Source organism: Entelurus aequoreus, linkage group LG14 (genome assembly GCF_033978785.1).
Source record: "Entelurus aequoreus isolate RoL-2023_Sb linkage group LG14, RoL_Eaeq_v1.1, whole genome shotgun sequence".
Lineage (NCBI taxonomy): Eukaryota > Metazoa > Chordata > Actinopteri > Syngnathiformes > Syngnathidae > Entelurus > Entelurus aequoreus.
In genome coordinates this window covers 8072271-8091065 of record NC_084744.1, presented here as the reverse complement: position 1 = coordinate 8091065, position 18795 = coordinate 8072271, and the positions used below count along the sequence as shown (strand labels likewise).

Genomic DNA, 18795 nt, shown 5'->3' with positions numbered 1-18795 from the left:
TTTTGATTCATTATTATTTTTTGAGCAATGCCAAAAACAAGCCTGTTGTGTTTTTAGAGTTATCTTTGCAACTTTTTCTCGTTACATTTCACCTGGTTGCTCTTTAATGCCACTTTTTTTTTTTTAATTACTGCTGTAAAAATGGTAAAAAAAAGCCGATCACCCCCAACATAATGTTAATGAAATACGTGCAACAATGTCACGTCTTCTCACGGCGTCCAATTCTGTACGTCGACCTGTCTGTTCTACAAAGTCCCACTCACTTTGAGTACCCTGAATGCGACAGTAGACTGTACCAACTTCTAACGACGAGGGACGCTTTAAAAAACAAAAACGCTAGTAACTATTTATATATTTAGCATATCGGAATCTTAGTTGTTGTTTTAGGAATAGAAAATATTTGCTAATGGTCAAATTAAAGTGAAAATATTATTATGTTTAATCTGAACAAGATTCATAAGGAAAATACTAAAGCCAAATCCCTTCTCCTTAAGTGGTGTAGTCCGTCCACGACGAGGCGGTCTCACTCGGGAATCTTCGGGAAGAAATTTTTCACTTTAACTGTTGCTTTAATTAGTCTTTACTCTACCGGGAATTGTACATTTCGTCGAAAAGCATGTCTTCACCCGATGTTGCTCGGCAACCGGTTTGTATTTTCTGTGTTTGTGGTGAACTTTTATGACATTTGTGTTCGGGCAAGGGAGTGTCTGAGGCGACAATGAAGTTTGCTACTAAGCTAGCATAACTTCTCCCTTAAAACTCAACACACTCGTTTAAATTCACTTCCTACAATCTTAACGAGTTTGCCAAGTATAATAATGTTAACATAACGATGCTCATTTGCGTCTAAATGTGTTTTTAAATGTGTTTCCGTTCAATTAAACGTGTATAGTCAGAGGGGCGTTAGCTGTCTGACGCATGACGTCATCAAACTGGCTTGGAAGTCAGCAAAAAAACACAAACAATGTGCTAAAAATCCATCCGTCCATTTCTACCGCTTGTCCTTGTGCTATAAATACCATTTGAAAATATTTTGACTTCTACAGCTCAGTAGTTGCCATTGTGTTTTGCACAATTGTAGAAGTAGGTCACCTAAAATGGGTTAATTAAATTTGTATGAATTGTTTTTCATCCAGGATAACAAAGTATGCTATTGTTGCAAGTACTAGTAGTAGATTATTCCCACAGTAAATCTGTTCTATTTTGAGAAGAAACCTAACTGCGATTTTACTCTGCAAAGATGCAATCGCACTTCCCAATTTTGTATTTCATATATAAAAATGAATAGAACTGCGAAAACAAGGAGTGACTGAAGACAAGTTAATTTTAGACTGTCAATCAACATATCCCTGTCTCAACACATTAGAACAATAGGCAATAATTTACTTTAATAACACATTCATGCAGACAGACTAAGAGCTTTTGTCAACATTATGCTTTTAAACCGCAGAAATAACCCATCAAAACTATACCGTGTTTATAATGTAATGTAATTATAATATGTAATAATATAAGTAAGATTTAAAAAAAAAACCTGAATCTTAATGTATTTAAGCCCGAAACCACAAATTTTTTTTACAATTTTCCCCAAGTGCATTAAAAACATTAAAAAATATTATTTGTATCGACAGAGATCTGAATAATAATAATAATAGCAATAACAATAATATGTAGTAATACAAGTAAGATTTTTAAATACCTAAATCTTAATGTATTTAAGCCTGAAACCACAACATTTTTTTACAATTTTCCCCAAATGGAATATTTTATGTGAATTGGAACCTTAAATATGCCAATAATTCATAATATTGATTTTATTTCATAATTATTTTTGGAGCAATGACAGTTAAAAAAAAAAAAATCCAACTAAAATTATTGGGCATCATAAAAGTGTTAAAAATAAGTCATACTTTTTTTTTTGGTGGAAAATATTGCATATTTTGTATTTTTTGCCAAAAAACAAGGTTTCTTTTTTTAACCAAAAAGGCATAAAACATTAAAAAATATTACTTATATATCGACAGATAGATCTGAATAATAATAATAACAATAACAATAATATGTAATAATACAAGTAAGATTTTTAAAAACCTCAATCTTAATGTATTTAAGCCTGAAACCACAAAAATGTTTACAATTTTCCCCAAGTGGAATATTTTATGTGAATTGGAACCTTAAATATGCCAATAATTCATAACATTGATTTTATTTCATTATTATTTTTGGAGCAATGACAGTTAAAAAAAAAAAAAAAAATCTGACTAAAAATATTGGGCATCATAAAAGTGTTAAAAATAAGTCATACTTTATTTTTTTCGTGGAAAATATATCATATTTTGTATTTTTTGCCAAAAAACAAGGTTTATTTTTTAACCAAAAAAGGCATAAAACATAAAAAAAATACTTTATATCGACAGAGATCTGAATAGTAATAATAATAACAATCATATGTAATAATACAAGTAAGATTTTTAAAAACCTCAATCTTAATGTATTTAAGCCTGAAACCACAAAAAAATGTACAATTTTCCCCAAGTGGAATATTTTACGTGAATTGGGACCTTAAATATGCCAATAATTCATAACATTGATTTTATTTCATTATTATTTTTGGAGCAATGACAGTAAAAAAAAAAAAAAAATCCAACTAAAATTATTGGGCATCATAAAAGTGTTAAAAATAAGTCTTACTTTTTTTTTGGTGGAAAATATTGTATATTTTGTATTTGTCAAAAAACAAGGTTACTTTTTTAACCAAAAAGGGCATAAAACATTAAAAAATATACTTTATATCGACAGATAGATCTGAAGTTGATCAAGAGATTTAAGTATTTACATTTTTTTTAATCAATTATCGACGTATTTAAGGCTGCCTTTACTTCCAGTTTTGTATTTTATACATAAAAATGAATAGAACTGCGAAAACAAGGAGTGACTGAAGACAAGTTACTTTTAGACTGCCAATCAACATATTCTTGTCTCAAGGTGCCACACATTAGAACAATGTGCAATAATTTACTTTAAAACACATTTATGGAGACAGACTAAGAGCTTTTGTCAACATTATGCTTTAAAACTGCAGAAATAACCCATAAAAACTATACCGTGTTTATAATGTAATGTAATTATAATATGTAATAATACATGTAAGATTTTAAAAAGCCCGAAACCACAACATTTTTTACAATGTTCCCCAAGTGGAATATTTTATGTGAATTGGAACCTTAAATATGCCAATAATTCATAACATTGATTTTATTTCATCATTATTTTTTGGAGCAATGACAGTTAAAAAAAATAATACTCCAACCAAAATTATTGGGCATCCAAAAGGGTCCCACTCATAAAAGTGTTAAAAATAAGTCATCCTTTTTTTTTTTTTGGGCGGAAAATATCGCATATTTTGTATTTTTTGCCAAAAAATAAGGTTTCTTTTTTAACCGAAAAATGCATAAAACATTAAAAAATATTTTTTATATCGACAGATAGATCTGAAGTTGATCAAGAGATTTAAGCATTAAAAAAAGTACTTATTTTTACCACTTTGACGAGTGTCCCTAAGATTTTTAGTGGGATTTTTTTTCTAAACGGTCATTGCCCAAAAATAATAATGAATTAAAATCAATGTTATGAATTATTGACATATTCAAGGCTCACATTACTTCACATCAAATATTCCACTTTGAAATATTTTTAGTGGAAAATATTGCATATTTTGTGTTTTTGCCAAAAAGCAGGGTTTTTTTTTTTTTAACCAAAAAGAGCATAAAACATAAAAAAATATACTTACCACAATTACCACAGTTTTAGATTGAGATTCACTTCAATTTGTTTGTTCTAATGGCACACACCCAACCAGGGGTGTCCAAAGTGCGGCCCCTAGCTAATGTTTAATAGCCCGCAGCACAACAATTAGCATTCTAATATTAGCATGTTGGCTTTTTTGCTAACTGGGCATGTACTCTGCGTCATTATTTGTTACTTGGAGAATGATACCTGTTAGCATGCTAATTTTAGTATGCAAGCTCATTGTGTAGGTTAGCGTTTTTCAACCACTGTGCCGTGGCACACTAGTGTGGCGTGAGATACAGTCTGGTGTGCCGTGGGAGATTGTCTAATTTCACATATTTGGGTGAAAAATATTTTTTGCAAACCAGTAATTGTAGTCTGCAAATGATGTGTTGTTGTTGAGTGTCGGTGTTGTCCAGAGCTCGGCAGAGTAACCGTGTAATACTCTTCCATATCAGTAGGTGGCAGCAGGTAGCTAATTGCTTTGTAGACGTCGGAAACAGCGGTAGGCATGGTGCAGGTAAAATTGTGTCTAATGCTTAAACCAAAAATAAACAAAAGGTGAGTGCCCTTAAGAAAAGGCATTGAAGCTTAGGGAAGGCTATGCGGAACGAAACTAAAACTGAATTGGCTACAAAGTAAACAAAAACAGAATGCTGGACGACAGCAAAGACTTACTGCGGAGCAAAGACGGCGTCCACAGTGTACAACCGAACATGACGTGACAATCAACAATGTCCCCACAGAGAAGGATAAAAACAACTGAAATATTCTTGATTGCTAAAACAAAGTAGATGCGGGAAATATCGCTCAAAGGAAGACATGAAACTGCTACAGGAAAATACCAAAAAAGAGAAAAAGCCACCAAAATAGGAGCGCAAGACAAGAACTAAAACACTACACACAGGAAAACAGCAAAAAAGTCCAAATAAGTCAGGGTGTGATGTGACAGTTGGTGACAGTACACCTACTTTGAGACAAGAGCTACAGTATATTGATGCATGCTTTGTTATGGTTTAAAGTCATATCCAACAATTGCGACAACAACTTTTTACTGTCAACTGAGTTTCGTTTTTAATGATTTCTGCTGGTGGTGTGCCTCCGCATTTTTTCCAACGCAAAAAATGTGCCTCAGCTCAAAAAAGGTTGAAAAACAGTGGTGTAGGTATACAACTGAGTCGTTGATGCATGCCGACGTTAGCGTGCTAGCATTTCAACACATTTTTCAGGTACACACGTCAATGTAGTATATTTTAGTACTTGACGCATAACTTTGTTTGCAATATTTGCAGGTATACACTTCAGCGTCATATAGTTTGGTATTTCCCTAATTTTAACTGTAAGCACGCTATATATTAGCCTAGTACTGTTAGCACGCTAGCCTTTTTAGCTAATTTTACAGATTTTTTCTGTTATTTGATGCTATCTGGCCAGCATGCTAACTGTTAGCCTTTCAGTTTGGCTCCGGCTCTTGAGCACTCGCCAAATTTCCACCGACATTACATTTTTTAGTTCTTTAAAAAACAAACTATTTCTTTTACTGGCCCCCGCATCTATGGATTTGTCAGGCTGTGTCCCTCCGTGGGAAAAGTTTGGGCACCCCTGCAGTTAACAAAAGGATTTATTATGCACTTTTTTGTTTAAATTTCACAAGTGTGCTGTTGTTTGATTGATAACTTGAAAAGAAGTGCTACTGTGTTATGAAGTGGGTGTGATGTCTTTTGTGTGTGTGTTGTGTTCTTTAGGACACGGGAGTCCGGCCTCTCTCCCTGGCAGGCCACGTGGGCTTCGACAGCCTCCCAGACCAGCTAGTCAACAAGTCCACCAGTCAGGGGTTCTGCTTCAACATCCTCTGCATTGGTATGGCGTCATACATACAAACATATATATATATATATATATATATATATATATATATATATATATATATATATATATATATATATATATACGTTAAATACTATAAATATTTGTTATATATTTGTTATTTATTGAGCAGCACCTCTTTGTACGTGTTTGTGTGTGTATTGTGTATATATATATATATATATATATATATATATATATATATATATATATATATATATATATATATATATATATATATATATATATATATATATATATAATATTACAGCACAGAGACAAGCCTCAAAACTTCTGGAACAAAGTAAGTTGGAGTGATGGCTTTCTTATGGCGACTCGACCATGCAGCCCATTTTTCTTCAAGTGCCTCCTTATTGTGCATCTTGAAACAGCCACACCACAATTTTCCAGAGAGTCCTGTATTTCAGCTGAAGTTATTTGTGGACTTTTCTTTGCATCTCAAACAATTTTCCTGGCAGTTGTGGCAGAAATCTTTGCTGGTCGACCTGAATCCCTCATTTCCCACTTCTTAATCAGCGTTTGAACACTGCTGATTGGCATTCTCAATTCCTTGGATATCTTTTTATACCCCTTTCCTGTTTTATGCAGTTCAATTACCCTTTCTCGCAGATCCTTTGACAATTATTTTGCCTCCCCCATGACTCAGAATCCAGAAACATGTGTGCAGCACTGGATGAAAGATGCAATGGTCTGTCAGAAGCCCAGAAACTCACTGACCTTTTAGACACACACATTAATTACAAACAAACATGTCACAGGTGAGGATTGGAACCTTGATTAGCCATTCAATCAATCAATCAATGTTTATTTATATAGCCCTAAATCACAAGTGTCTCAAAGGGCTGTACAAGCCACAACGACATCCTCGGTGTCGAGTGGGTCTGACATAATATTGTGAAAGTCCAACACATCAGTGAAAGTCCAGTCCATGGTGGGGCCAGCGGGAACCATCCCGAGCAGAGACGGGTCAGCAGCGTAGAGATGTCCCCATCTGATGGACAGGCTAGCGGTCCACCCCGGAGCAGAGTAGAAAAGAAAAGAAAAGAAACGGCAGATCAACTGGTCTAAAAAGGGAGTCTATTTAAAGGCTAGAGTATACAAATGAGTTTTAAGATGAGACTTAAATGCTTCTACTGAGGTAGCATCTCTAACTTTTACCGGGAGGGCATTCCATAGTATTGGAGCCCGAATAGAAAACGCTCTATAGCCCGCAGACTTTTTTTGGGCTCTGGGAATCACTAATAAGCCGGAGTTCTTTGAACGCATATTTCTTGCCGGGACATATGGTACAATACAATCGGCAAGATAGGCAGGAGCTTGACCGTGTAGTATTTTATACGTAAGTAGTAAAACCTTAAAGTCGCATCTTAGGTGCACAGGAAGCCAGTGCAAGTGAGCCAGTATAGGCGTAATATGATCAAACTTTCTTGTTTTTGTCAAAAGTCTAGCAGCCGCATTTTGTACCATCTGTAATCTTTTAATGCTAGACATAGGGAGGCCCGAAAATAAAACGTTACAGTAATCGAGACGAGACGTAACGAACGCATGAATAATGATCTCAGCATCGCTTGTGGACAAAATGGAACGAATTTTAGCGATATTACGGAGATGAAAGAAGGCCGTTTTAGTAACACTCTTAATGTGTGACTCAAACGAGAGAGTTGGGTCGAAGATAATACCCAGATTCTTTACAGAGTCTCCTTGTTTAATTGTTTGGTTGTCAAATGTTAAGGTGGTATTATTAAATAGATGTCGGTGTTGAGCAGGACCGATAATCAGCATTTCCGTTTTCTTAGCGTTGAGTTGCAAAAAGTTAGCGGACATCCATTGTTTAATTTCATTAAGACACGCCTCCAGCTGACTACAATCCGGCGTGTTGGTCAGCTTTAGGGGCATGTAGAGTTGAGTGTCATCAGCATAACAGTGAAAGCTAACACCGTATTTGCGTATAATGTCACCTAGCGGCAGCATGTAAATGCTAAAGAGTGCAGGGCCAAGAACCGAACCCTGGGGAACTCCGCACGTTACCTTAACATAGTCCGAGGTCACATTGTTATGGGAGACACACTGCATCCTGTCAGTAAGATAAGAGTTAAACCAAGACAAGGCTAAGTCTGACATACCAATACGTGTTTTGATACGCTCTAATAAAATATTATGATCAACAGTATCGAAAGCGGCGCCAAGATCAAGAAGCAGCAACATAGATGACGCATCAGAATCCATCGTTAGCAATAGATCATTAGTCATTTTTGCGAGGGCTGTCTCCGTAGAGTGATTTGCCCTGAAACCGGATTGAAAAGGTTCACAGAGATTGTTAGACGCTAAGTGTTCATTTAGCTGCTGTGCGACAATTTTTTCGAGAATTTTCGAGATAAACGGTAGGTGGGACACCGGCCGGTAGTTCACCATGAGGTCAGGATCGAGGTTAGGTCTTTTGAGTAGAGGATGAATAACCGCTTTTTTGAATGCTAGAGGAACAGTACCAGAGGAAAGTGATAAGTTTATAATATTTAACACTGATGGACCTAATAAAACAAAAAGCTCCTTGATAAGTTTCCCAGGAATTGGGTCAAGTAGACATGTTGTTTGTTTTGTCCCATTTACACATTTTAACAATTCCTCCAATGTTATTTCATCAAAGAGAGAGAAACTATTTTGGAGGGCAATGTCCGTCGTATATACCGTCGTATTTGTGTTAATAGAACCCAGTTGTAGCTGAGATGCATTGTCTTTAATCTCTTTTCTAATGACTTCAATTTTCTTATTAAAGAAATTCATAAAGTCATCTGCTGAGTGGGTGGAGCTACTGGGAGGAGTCCCTTGTTGGGTTAGCGATGCTACTGTACTAAACAAAAATTTAGGATCATTTTTGTTGAGGTGGATGAGATTTGAGTAATATTTAGCTTTAGCTGAGGTAAGCATGCGTTTATAAGTTATTAAACTATCACTCCATGCTTGATGGAAAACCTCAAGTTTAGTCGCACGCCATTTGCGTTCCAGCTTTCTACATGATAATTTCTGGGCTTTAGTTTCTTCTGTAAACCATGGGGTACGCCTTTTAGGGGCCCTTTTTAGCTTTAGCGGTGCTACACTATCAATGGTGTCGCGCAGGGCATCATCAAAGTTGTTAGTGAGGTTATCAATAGAGCCCACATAATTTGGGAAAGGTGCCATTACTGAAGGCAGTAGGTCAGTAAGAGTCGTCGTTGTGGCAGTATTAATGTTGCGGCTGCTATAGTAGTTATTATTATTATTATTAGTTTGTTGACAATGAGTCAGAACTTCGAATTTTATAAGGTAATGATCGGACATTACTTTAGTGTACGGGAGTATCGTAACTTTAGAGGTGGTGACACCCCTGACAAGCACTAGATCTATCGTATTACCGTTGCGATGCGTGGGTTCATTTATTATTTGTGTAAGACCACAGCTATCAATTATAGTCTGGAGCGCCACGCATGGAGGGTCCGATGGGGTATTCATATGGATGTTAAAGTCTCCCATTATGATTATATTGTCGGCGTGCGTCACTAGATCAGCAACGAACTCTGAAAATTCATTGATAAAGTCCGAATAGGGCCCTGGGGGGCGGTAGATGACAGCCAGGTGCAGAGGCAGCGGTGTGACAAACCTCACAGTAAGCACCTCAAACGAGTTATATTTATTATTTAGGTCCGAGGTAAGGCTAAAGTTTTTGTTGTATATTAGTGCAACACCCCCACCCCTTTTAATGGGGCGGGCAATATGCGTTCCCGTATAGCCAGGAGGAGACGCCTCACCCAGCGCAAAAAAATCGTCTGGTTTGAGCCAGGTCTCGGCTAGACCAACGACATCAAGATTGTTGTCTCTGATGACTTCATTAACTAATAACGTTTTGGAAGACAATGACCTTATGTTTAAAAAGCCCATATTATAGGTAGTGGGCTGTTTTGAGGAGTTTTTGTTGAAAGTATCCGTAGTAGCAATATTAATAATGTTACGTTTATTATGCATAGTGCACTTTAAATAATTTCGACCATATCTAGGAATTGATATGACAGGAATTTTTAGATTGTTTGCCACCTCAGTAAAATGCATGTCCACCTCTGACGCAGAAAAAACATTATGTGAGTTGTATATTATTCTAGAAGAATTGCTATGTGTGCAGGGATTATCCAGCCTGGCGCTGGCTAGTTCTAGCTTAACAGACTCCTTATTAGCGCTTCTTTGTGGATTAGCATTTAGCTTTTTCGTTAGCCCCGCTAACAACAACGCATTTAGCTTTGTTGTTAGCCCCGCCCGACACCCCCGCTTCTGCTTCCGAGCGCATCGCTTACGTCTCTTTCGCTGACGGTCTCCGCTGGTAGTGGACGCCGCTGCTTCAAAGGCCACTGCTGGATGTAGCTCGCGAAGAATTCCCAAGCTAGCGAGCAGGTCCACCGTACACGCATCTTTCAGCCCAAAATGGCCCGATCTCTCCACATCCAGAATCGTAAGTCGGTCGTAAGTGATCACGGAGTGAACACGCTGTGAGCCAGCCATGAAATTGACTGAATTGAGGGGTATTTTTGCCAAATCGGTCTACACTTCCAGGAGCGCTCGCACGAAGCCGCTGCTCTGAAGCGCAGCCATCTTGACATCTTCATTCAAACCTGTTTGTGTCAACTTTTGTGCATGTTATCAGATCAAAGTCACTGGGGTATGTCAACTTTTGATCCGGGTCATTTGGGTACTTTCTTTTGTCGTTTTGATTTAAAAAGAGTGAACACAATTGTTTGCCAATAAATAGCTTCACACAACCATTAAGCATGAGTGGAAGAAAGGTTTTTGTGTTATCATTCATATTCTCTGAAGAATGTCCAACAAATCATAAATTCTCCCAGGGTATGTAAACTTTTGAGCACAACTATATATATGTGTATATATAATTATATATATATATATATATATATATATATATATATATATATATATATATATATATATTTCAAATTTCATGAGTATTTGATAATGCAAGATGAAACATGAATAATATAAATTAAAAAGTTAAACTATGTAATTGTGATGATTTGAGATAAATCCACAGCAACACTGTCATTAATCTGATGACATTTAAATGCTCGTTTGGCAGCAAGAAAGGTCTTCTCTAACAGGCGTCTGCTAGTCCTGGCATTGACTGATAAAATGCGTGACTACGTATATGAAGAAATGTGTACTTGCCTCCCCACAGTAAAAAACACCAAATGCTCACTCTGCCATAACCTTGATCTTATTTTCCCGCTTCAGGTGAGACGGGGATTGGCAAGTCCACTCTGATGGACACTCTGTTTAACACCAACTTTGAAAGCTTTGAGTCGTCGCATTTTGAGCCTCAAGTCAAGCTGCGCGCTCAAACCTACGACCTGCAGGAAAGTAACGTGAGTCTACGCCTCACCGTGGTCAACACGGTGGGATTTGGCGACCAGATGAACAAACAGGAAAGGTGAGCACTTGACGGTGGTAGATTGATGTGGGATGAGGGATGTGGTCGCCCACCAGCCTGTTGCTTTGTCTTGCAGCTACCAGCCGGTGGTGGACTACATCGACAGGCAGTTTGAGAGTTACCTGCAGGAGGAGCTCAAAATCAAGCGCTCCCTTTTCAACTACCACGACTCGCGAGTCCACGCCTGTTTGTACTTCATCTCTCCCTCGGGCCACTCGCTCAAGTCCCTGGACCTGGTCACCATGAAGAAACTAGACAGCAAGGTAGGAGCACTTCTTTACTTTAAACCTTGTTTTCATTTGGAATTTCACAGCCACCAAGGAAGAGACAACCAACTAAAACAACTACACGCTCTGGCTTTTCGGGAATAATCGATTATTTCCACTACTTATATTTACTGGGTTTTTCGCTCCTCTCTTCCTCTTGTGTTGGTCTCACTCGGACCAAGTTGATTTTATTTCATTATTATTTTTGGAGCAATGACAGTTAAAAAAAAAAAAAAAAAAAAAAAAAAATCTGACTAAAAATATTGGGCATCATAAAAGTGTTAAAAATAAGTCATACTTTATTTTTTTGGTGGAAAATATATCATATTTTGTATTTTTTGCCAAAAAACAAGGTTTATTTTTTAACCAAAAAAGGCATAAAACATAAAAAAAATACTTTATATCGACAGAGATCTGAATAGTAATAATAATAACAATCATATGTAATAATACAAGTAAGATTTTTAAAAACCTCAATCTTAATGTATTTAAGCCTGAAACCAATGTACAATTTTCCCCAAGTGGAATATTTTATGTGAATTGGGACCTTAAATATGCCAATAATTCATAACATTGATTTTATTTCATTATTATTTTTGGAGCAATGACAGTAAAAAAAAAAAAAATCCAACTAAAATTATTGGGCATCATAAAAGTGTTAAAAATAAGTCTTACTTTTTTTTTGGTGGAAAATATTGTATATTTTGTTTTTGTCAAAAAACAAGGTTACTTTTTTAACCAAAAAGGGCATACAACATTCCTCTTGTGTTGGTCTCACTCGGACCAAGTTGGGCTTCACTTGGTCACCGCTGCACCAGGAATCTGTCCAGAGTGCCTTGTTTTTGGCGGCGCTTTAAAATGTGTCTGTAGTTGTCGCTATGGGGTACTCCTCACAAATAAATGAAGTGTTTTGCACACAGAGGCATATTTGGCCCAATGTAAACATTTGTCAACCGAAAAGGTTGCAAAAGGAGGTGTTTGAAATCGAGGTTGCACTGTATATAGTAATAGCTTAAAACAGGGGTGTCCAAACATTTTCCAGTGAGGGCCGCACACGGAAAAATTAAAGAATGTGGGGGTCATTTTGATATTTTTCATTTTCAAACCATAACAAAATATATGCATTTTTTAAAATTTATTTTACCTTTAGGGGTCCCGGGGACCATAAAGGGTATCAGTCATTAAAATGTTAAAAATAAGTCAGATTATTATTTTTTAAAAATTATTTAACGCTTACAGTAAATCTCTATATCAACTTTAAGTTGATATAAAGTAATACAAATTAAAAAAAATGTTTTATGGCTTTTCTGTCAAAAACAACTTAGTATTTATTTATTTATAGTAAAACTGAAATATGCAGTATTTAGTAATTACAGCCCTAAAAGATCAATAATGCAGGACACCATTGATTTTAATTATTTCATATTTTTGAGTAATCACAGTGAAAAGATAAATAAAAAAAATCACTAAATATATTTGGGATCCAAAAGGTGCCCCACTCATAAAGTGATACATTTTTATTAGGTTTTTCTTTTACTTTCAACACTTAAGTTACGAGATCAACTTCAGATATATCTGTCCATTTTATGCTGGAACTATTATTTTGTTTGTTTTATGCGCTTTTGTCAAAGAAAACTTTGATGTTTTTATATGGCTACTACACAATATATGCAATATTTACCACATAAAACATTTTAAAGTGAAATATTTGAAGTAATTGGAGCCCTGAAAATAATTCATTATAACATGGATTTTTTGTCATTATTTTTTTTTTTGAGCAATGGCAAAAAAAGAAAAATGAAAAAAGACAAAAGAAAAAAAAAAACAGCCTGCATGGCAGCTTTTGTGTCAACATTGCAACTTTTTCTCATTGGATTTCACCTCATTCCACTTTTTTTAATGTTCTTTTTTATTTTTACAATAGTATTTCCATAATGTGTGGCGGGCCGGTAAACAATTAGCTGCGGGCCGCAAATGGCCCCTTGGCCGCACTTTGGACACCCCTGGCCTAAAAGAACCCCAACATACACTATAATGCCAAAAGTATTTGGCCACCCATGCAAATGATGAGAATCAGGTGTCTTAATCACTTGGCCCGGCCACAGGTGTATAAAATCAAGCACTTAGGCATGGAGACTGTTTCTACAAACATTTGTGAAAGAATGGGCCGCTCTCAGTGATTTCCAGCGTGGAACTGTCATAGGATACCACCTGTGCAACAAATCCAGTCGTGAAATTTCCTCGCTCCTAAATATTCCAAAGTCAACTGTTTGCTTTATTATAAGAAAAGTGAAGAGTTTGGGAACAACAGCAACTCAGCCACCAAGTGGTAGGCCAGGTAAACTGACAGAGAGGGGTCAGCGCATGATGAAGTGCATAGTGCAAAGACTTTCTGCACAGTCAGTTGCTTCAGAGCTCCAGACTTCATGTGACCTTCCAATTAGCCCACGTACAGTACGCAGAGAGCTTCATGGAATGGGTTTCCATGGCCGAGCAGCTGCATCTAAGGCATACAACACCAAGTCCAATGCAAAGCGTGGGATGCAGTGGTGTAAAGCACGTCACCACTGGACTCTAGAGCAGTGGAGACGCCTTCTCTGGACTGATGAATCACGCTTTTTCATCTGGCAATCTGATGGATGAGTCTGGGTTTGGAGGTTGCCAGGAGAACGGTACATTTCGGACTGCATTGTGCAGAGTGTGAAATTTGGCGGAGGAGGAATTATGGTGTGGGGTTGTTTTTCCAGGAGTTGGGCTCGGCCCCTTAGTTCCAGTGAAAGGAACTTTGAATGCTCCGGGATACCAAAACATTTTGTACAATTCCATGCTACCAACCTTGTGGGAACAGTTTGGAGCGGGCCCCTTCCTCTTCCTACATGACTGTGCACCAGTGCACAAAGCAAGGTCCATAAAGAGATGGATGACAGAGTCTGGTGTGGATGAACTTGACTGGCCTGCACAGAGTCCTGACCTGAACCCGATAGAACACCTTTGGGATTAATTAGAACGGAGACTGAGAGCCAGGCCTTCTCCACCAACACTAGTGTGTGACCTCACCAATGCGCTTTTGGAAGAATGGTGGAAATTTCCTATGAACACACTCCGCAACGTTGTGGACAGCCTTCCCAGAAGAGTTGAAGCTGTAATAGCTGCAAAAGGTGGACCCACATCATATTGAACCCTATGGGTTAGGAATGGGATGGCACTTCAATTTCATATGTGAGTCAAGGCAAGTGGCCAAATACTTTTGGCAAGATAGTGTATCCCTTCCAAACTTTCGGGACGGCGTGGCTCAGATGGTAGCGCCAACAGAATATCTTTCTGAGTGATACATTGACCTACAAATTATTGTAATTTTTTTTTTTTGAGAGCAAATTAACTATTGATGTAATGATAATACATACTAATAATGCATGTATATCCTTTCAAATGCTTTGTTCTATATTTCAACATTGTCATTGGAATGTAGACCTTTAAATCTCCAAGTTCAATAAAACAAACAAATAATAACAATAAACTATACTTTGTTAGGAAGATTTTGCACTTGAATAGAAATCACAACCAAAAGCAATAAAATATGTTAAGGAGGCGGTGGGGAGCCCTCAAATATACACAACCAAAACAATAAATAAAATGGCTAATTAATGTATTGACAAAGTTGCACTTCAATTGCGAACATGTAGACAGTTACAGTTGTACTTTTACTTAACTGACAATAATTGTCAGGTTCAAACACTGATGACATCTATTCAACAGACAAGAAGCAAGGAATTAAACAGAGACAATTCAATGTAGCTCAATGAGGAGAGACACCTGGGCTGTACTTCCAGTCTTCCACCACGCTCTGACGAAAGGTTGCACGCATCCTCTTTTATTTGGACTTTCCCTGATTACATGGCAACAGCTGTCTCTAAGGGGAGAGGGGGGTCGTAAACAGCCGTTGCCCTCGGTCACAAAACAGTTCAAAGAAAAGATGCCTGGAGCTTGCGTCAGGTCCTGCTTCCTCTCCGCTTTGTAGATCTTGGGTCAAGACAAGATCTTCCTGTGGATCACAGTAGATCAAAGAAACCGACACCTTCATGTCGCTTCCCATCGTACACATTGGAGTTTTACAAGCCTTTTGATTGGTAAGATCAAAGACAGCTTTTGTCCTCTCGCCGGGAACTCATGGACACACCAAGTTTTGTGATAACTTGGATACAATTATTCTGACAATAATGTCAGGACCTTTCTTAAACAAAAGTATAAGCGGATGTATTAACAGATCACATGCAACAAAAACTTAAGTCGGGCAGATTCCGAGTGAGAAACACCGACATGACACGTCAACATGACAAATGTCTGTCAAACGTTTGCGACATTTTTGGAAATGCTAGTTTTCAACAGTATTAAATGTCAGCATGTCTTTGGCGATGTATCGCACCGCACTTTGTGTGAGCGCGCACCATTTTGCGCTGTTTCGTTTGCACTGAGCTTGTTCACCAAATGCGAAGTGAGCCAGCCTGCCAGGTGGATTCGAGCACTTAGGCTCATCTTGTTCCAAAGTTTTCAACCGAAATACTCCCACACTGGCAAGCAAATGGCGATTGACGATCCACGCGTTTGTTATTGTTTTGCTTTCCAGGCAGTCGTTCGCTATGTTGTGACTGTCCATGTAACTATAACATGACAAAGCAGCCTGTGTCCCGAAGACAGTCGGCTGCTCTGTCAGCCTCGATCAGATTAAACACGCTCAGGAAGGTGATTGCAGTGCAACTGGTTCAGTAGCTCCTACCATCAGTCTGGAGGTGGCCAGAGCTTTCCCAGGCTCTGTGTGTCACGGCCGGCAAGTGCCAGTAACCCAGGATTTGCCTGTGAAAAAGAGTCACACACAAAAAGCGCCGGAATGTCGTATTCGCCTCGCCCACGCACACACCAGAGTTGTCCTTTTGTGTCACTGTACAGACGGAAAGATGGAGAGGCAGACAGGCGCAAAAAGAGACATTTGTTGGTAAGGGCTCTCTGCCAGCCTTTGGAACAAATCTCATTGTGTTGTTTTGTAAGCTGCCTTCACTCTGCGTTTTTTTTTCTACGTGTGGTCTGACCCAGAAGCCCCAGCAGAAAAAACATTCTTCAGCGCCACCAAATGACTCAGACACACACACACACACACAACAAAACAGGAATTTGGGGTGGCTGTGACACTGCGGGGCCACAATAAGATGACAAGCGATGGTTTAGGTTCATGTGTTTAAGTATTCTTAAAGACACTTAGCTGTGCCTCCTTGATGGAATGTTGAGCAGCAACAAACTTAAATGTTGCTCTAAGTTAGCTTCACTGGCTGAAGATTGCATACTTCTGGGAATGACGCAGGAAGGAAAATGGCACAAACCCAAGCTTTCAACACAGCTTAAATTAGGGCTTTTTATATTTTATACATACAATTGCATTAAAGTGCAAGAATGTGATTTTTCCTTCTATAGTCGGAAATCCGTCTTTTTTTTAAATCTCTGTAAATATATAAAAAGTAATTTTTTGTTTTGCTTCGTTTTTCCGACCTACAATGTGTGTTAAAATCTTTGCCATACCTGCCAACAACTACGGTTTTCCCGTAATGAGTATGGTTTTTGATAATAGATAATGGATCTACTCTCTATTTTATACTGACCTTTTTTTTTTTTTGCTGCAGCTGTTACATGTACTGTAATATTGTACATGGTAATTGGGATTTGTTATATATTGTATATATTATATAAAAATATAATATATAAGTATGTATGTGGGGGGGCGTGGCCTGCGGACCTGCAGCGAAGCAGGGTGTGCCAGGACCGGCTTCGAGATCAGCGACAGGTGCGTAGATGGCCCACCTGGGCGTGCTTATGTAATCACCTGTCGCTCTGTTAAAGGCAGCAGCCGGGTAGGAGAGGGGGAGTTGGAGCGCGAGCGAGAGCGAGACTGACACAAGAGACGATGGCTGAAAAGCACCAAAAGAAAATCCTATTGAAAAATAAATCATTGTTCAGAACCATGCACACGGCTGTCATGTCAGTGATTGGTGGTCCGAGGAACCCGGAGGAGAGAGTCCTCCACAATTTGGCGCCCATTGTGGCTTTTCAGTCATCGTCTCTTGTGTCAGTCTCGCTCTCGCTCCAACTCCCACTCTCCTTCCCGGCTGCTGCCTTTAACAGAGCGACAGGTGATTAGATAAGCACGCCCAGGTGGGCCATCTGCACGCCCAGGTGGGCCATCTACACACCTGTCGCTGATCTCGAAGCCGGTCCTGGCACACTCCGCTTCGCTGCAGGTCCGCAGGCCCCCCCCCACCCCCACAATATATTATATACTGTATATATAATATGTAAACATTACATATTTTATATTTTATATTGCTACTTTGATTCATTTTTAGTCTACTTTTATACCTTTTGTTTTCGCCCTCTTTTTGTGCACTTGTGTGCATTATCCTTTCCATCCTTATCCTTTCCATCCTTTGTAACTGAGCTACTATGTGGAACAATTTCCCTTGTGGATCAATAAAGTTTGTCCAAGTCTAATCCAGTGGTAAAAACTATGGTTTTCCATTAAAAATGATTAACTTAAAAATCGAAGCTACGTAGCAAAGCAACTCCACAAAATATACGGGAAACATCAATGATGATTGGTTGGTTTACGTATAAGAACATCCATGATTAGCAAAGCGACGTCCATGCTTCCTGTGTGTGTAAGCCAGCACGAGTCCTGCTCTCCGCCCAAGATTGTGGATGAGTGAAAAGAGGGCTCACTGTGTTCAGTTAATTCGATTAAATTTGCTCAGGTGCTGAAAGCGATGCACATAGTGAGACCTCTTTCTTCCTGTTTTAAACGAGACATGAAGAAAACACGTACATAGAAATTTATTTCGACTTCATTTGTACTAAACCCAAAAGCAGTGAAGTTGGCGCGTTGTGTAAATGGTAAATAAAAACAGAATACAATGATTTGCAAATCCTTTTCAACTTATATTCTATTGACTAGACTGCAAAGACAATATATTTAGTGTTCCAACTGGAAAACTTTATTTTTTGCAAATATTAGCTCATTTGGAATTAGATGCCTGCAACATGTTTAAAAAAGGCTGGCACAAGTGGCAAAAAAGACTGAGAAAGTTGAGGAATGCTTATCAAACACTTATTTGGAACATCCCACAGGTGAACAGGCTTATTGGGAACAGGTGGGTGCCATGATTGGGTATAAAAGCAGCTTCCATGAAATGCTCAGTCATTCACAAACAAGGATGGGGCAAGGGTCACCACTTTGTGTACAAATTGTTACGAACAACATTTCTCAACGAGCTATTGCAAGGAATTTAGGGATTTCACCATTTACGGTCTGTAATATCATCAAAAGGTTCAGAGAATCTGGAGAAATCA

General features: G+C 38.1%; 1 protein-coding gene across 1 annotated transcript in view; it reads left to right on the top strand.

The window, feature by feature from the left end:
* The first annotated feature begins 482 nt into the window (after positions 1-482).
* Positions 483-18795, top strand: part of septin10 (septin 10) — a 40677-nt gene continuing 22364 nt past the window's right edge. The window contains exons 1-4 of the mRNA XM_062068848.1: positions 483-646; positions 5535-5649; positions 10945-11140; positions 11217-11403. Coding sequence (XP_061924832.1) covers positions 617-646; positions 5535-5649; positions 10945-11140; positions 11217-11403 — 528 coding nt within the window. The 5' untranslated portion in view covers positions 483-616. The remainder of the gene's footprint in view (positions 647-5534; positions 5650-10944; positions 11141-11216; positions 11404-18795) is intronic.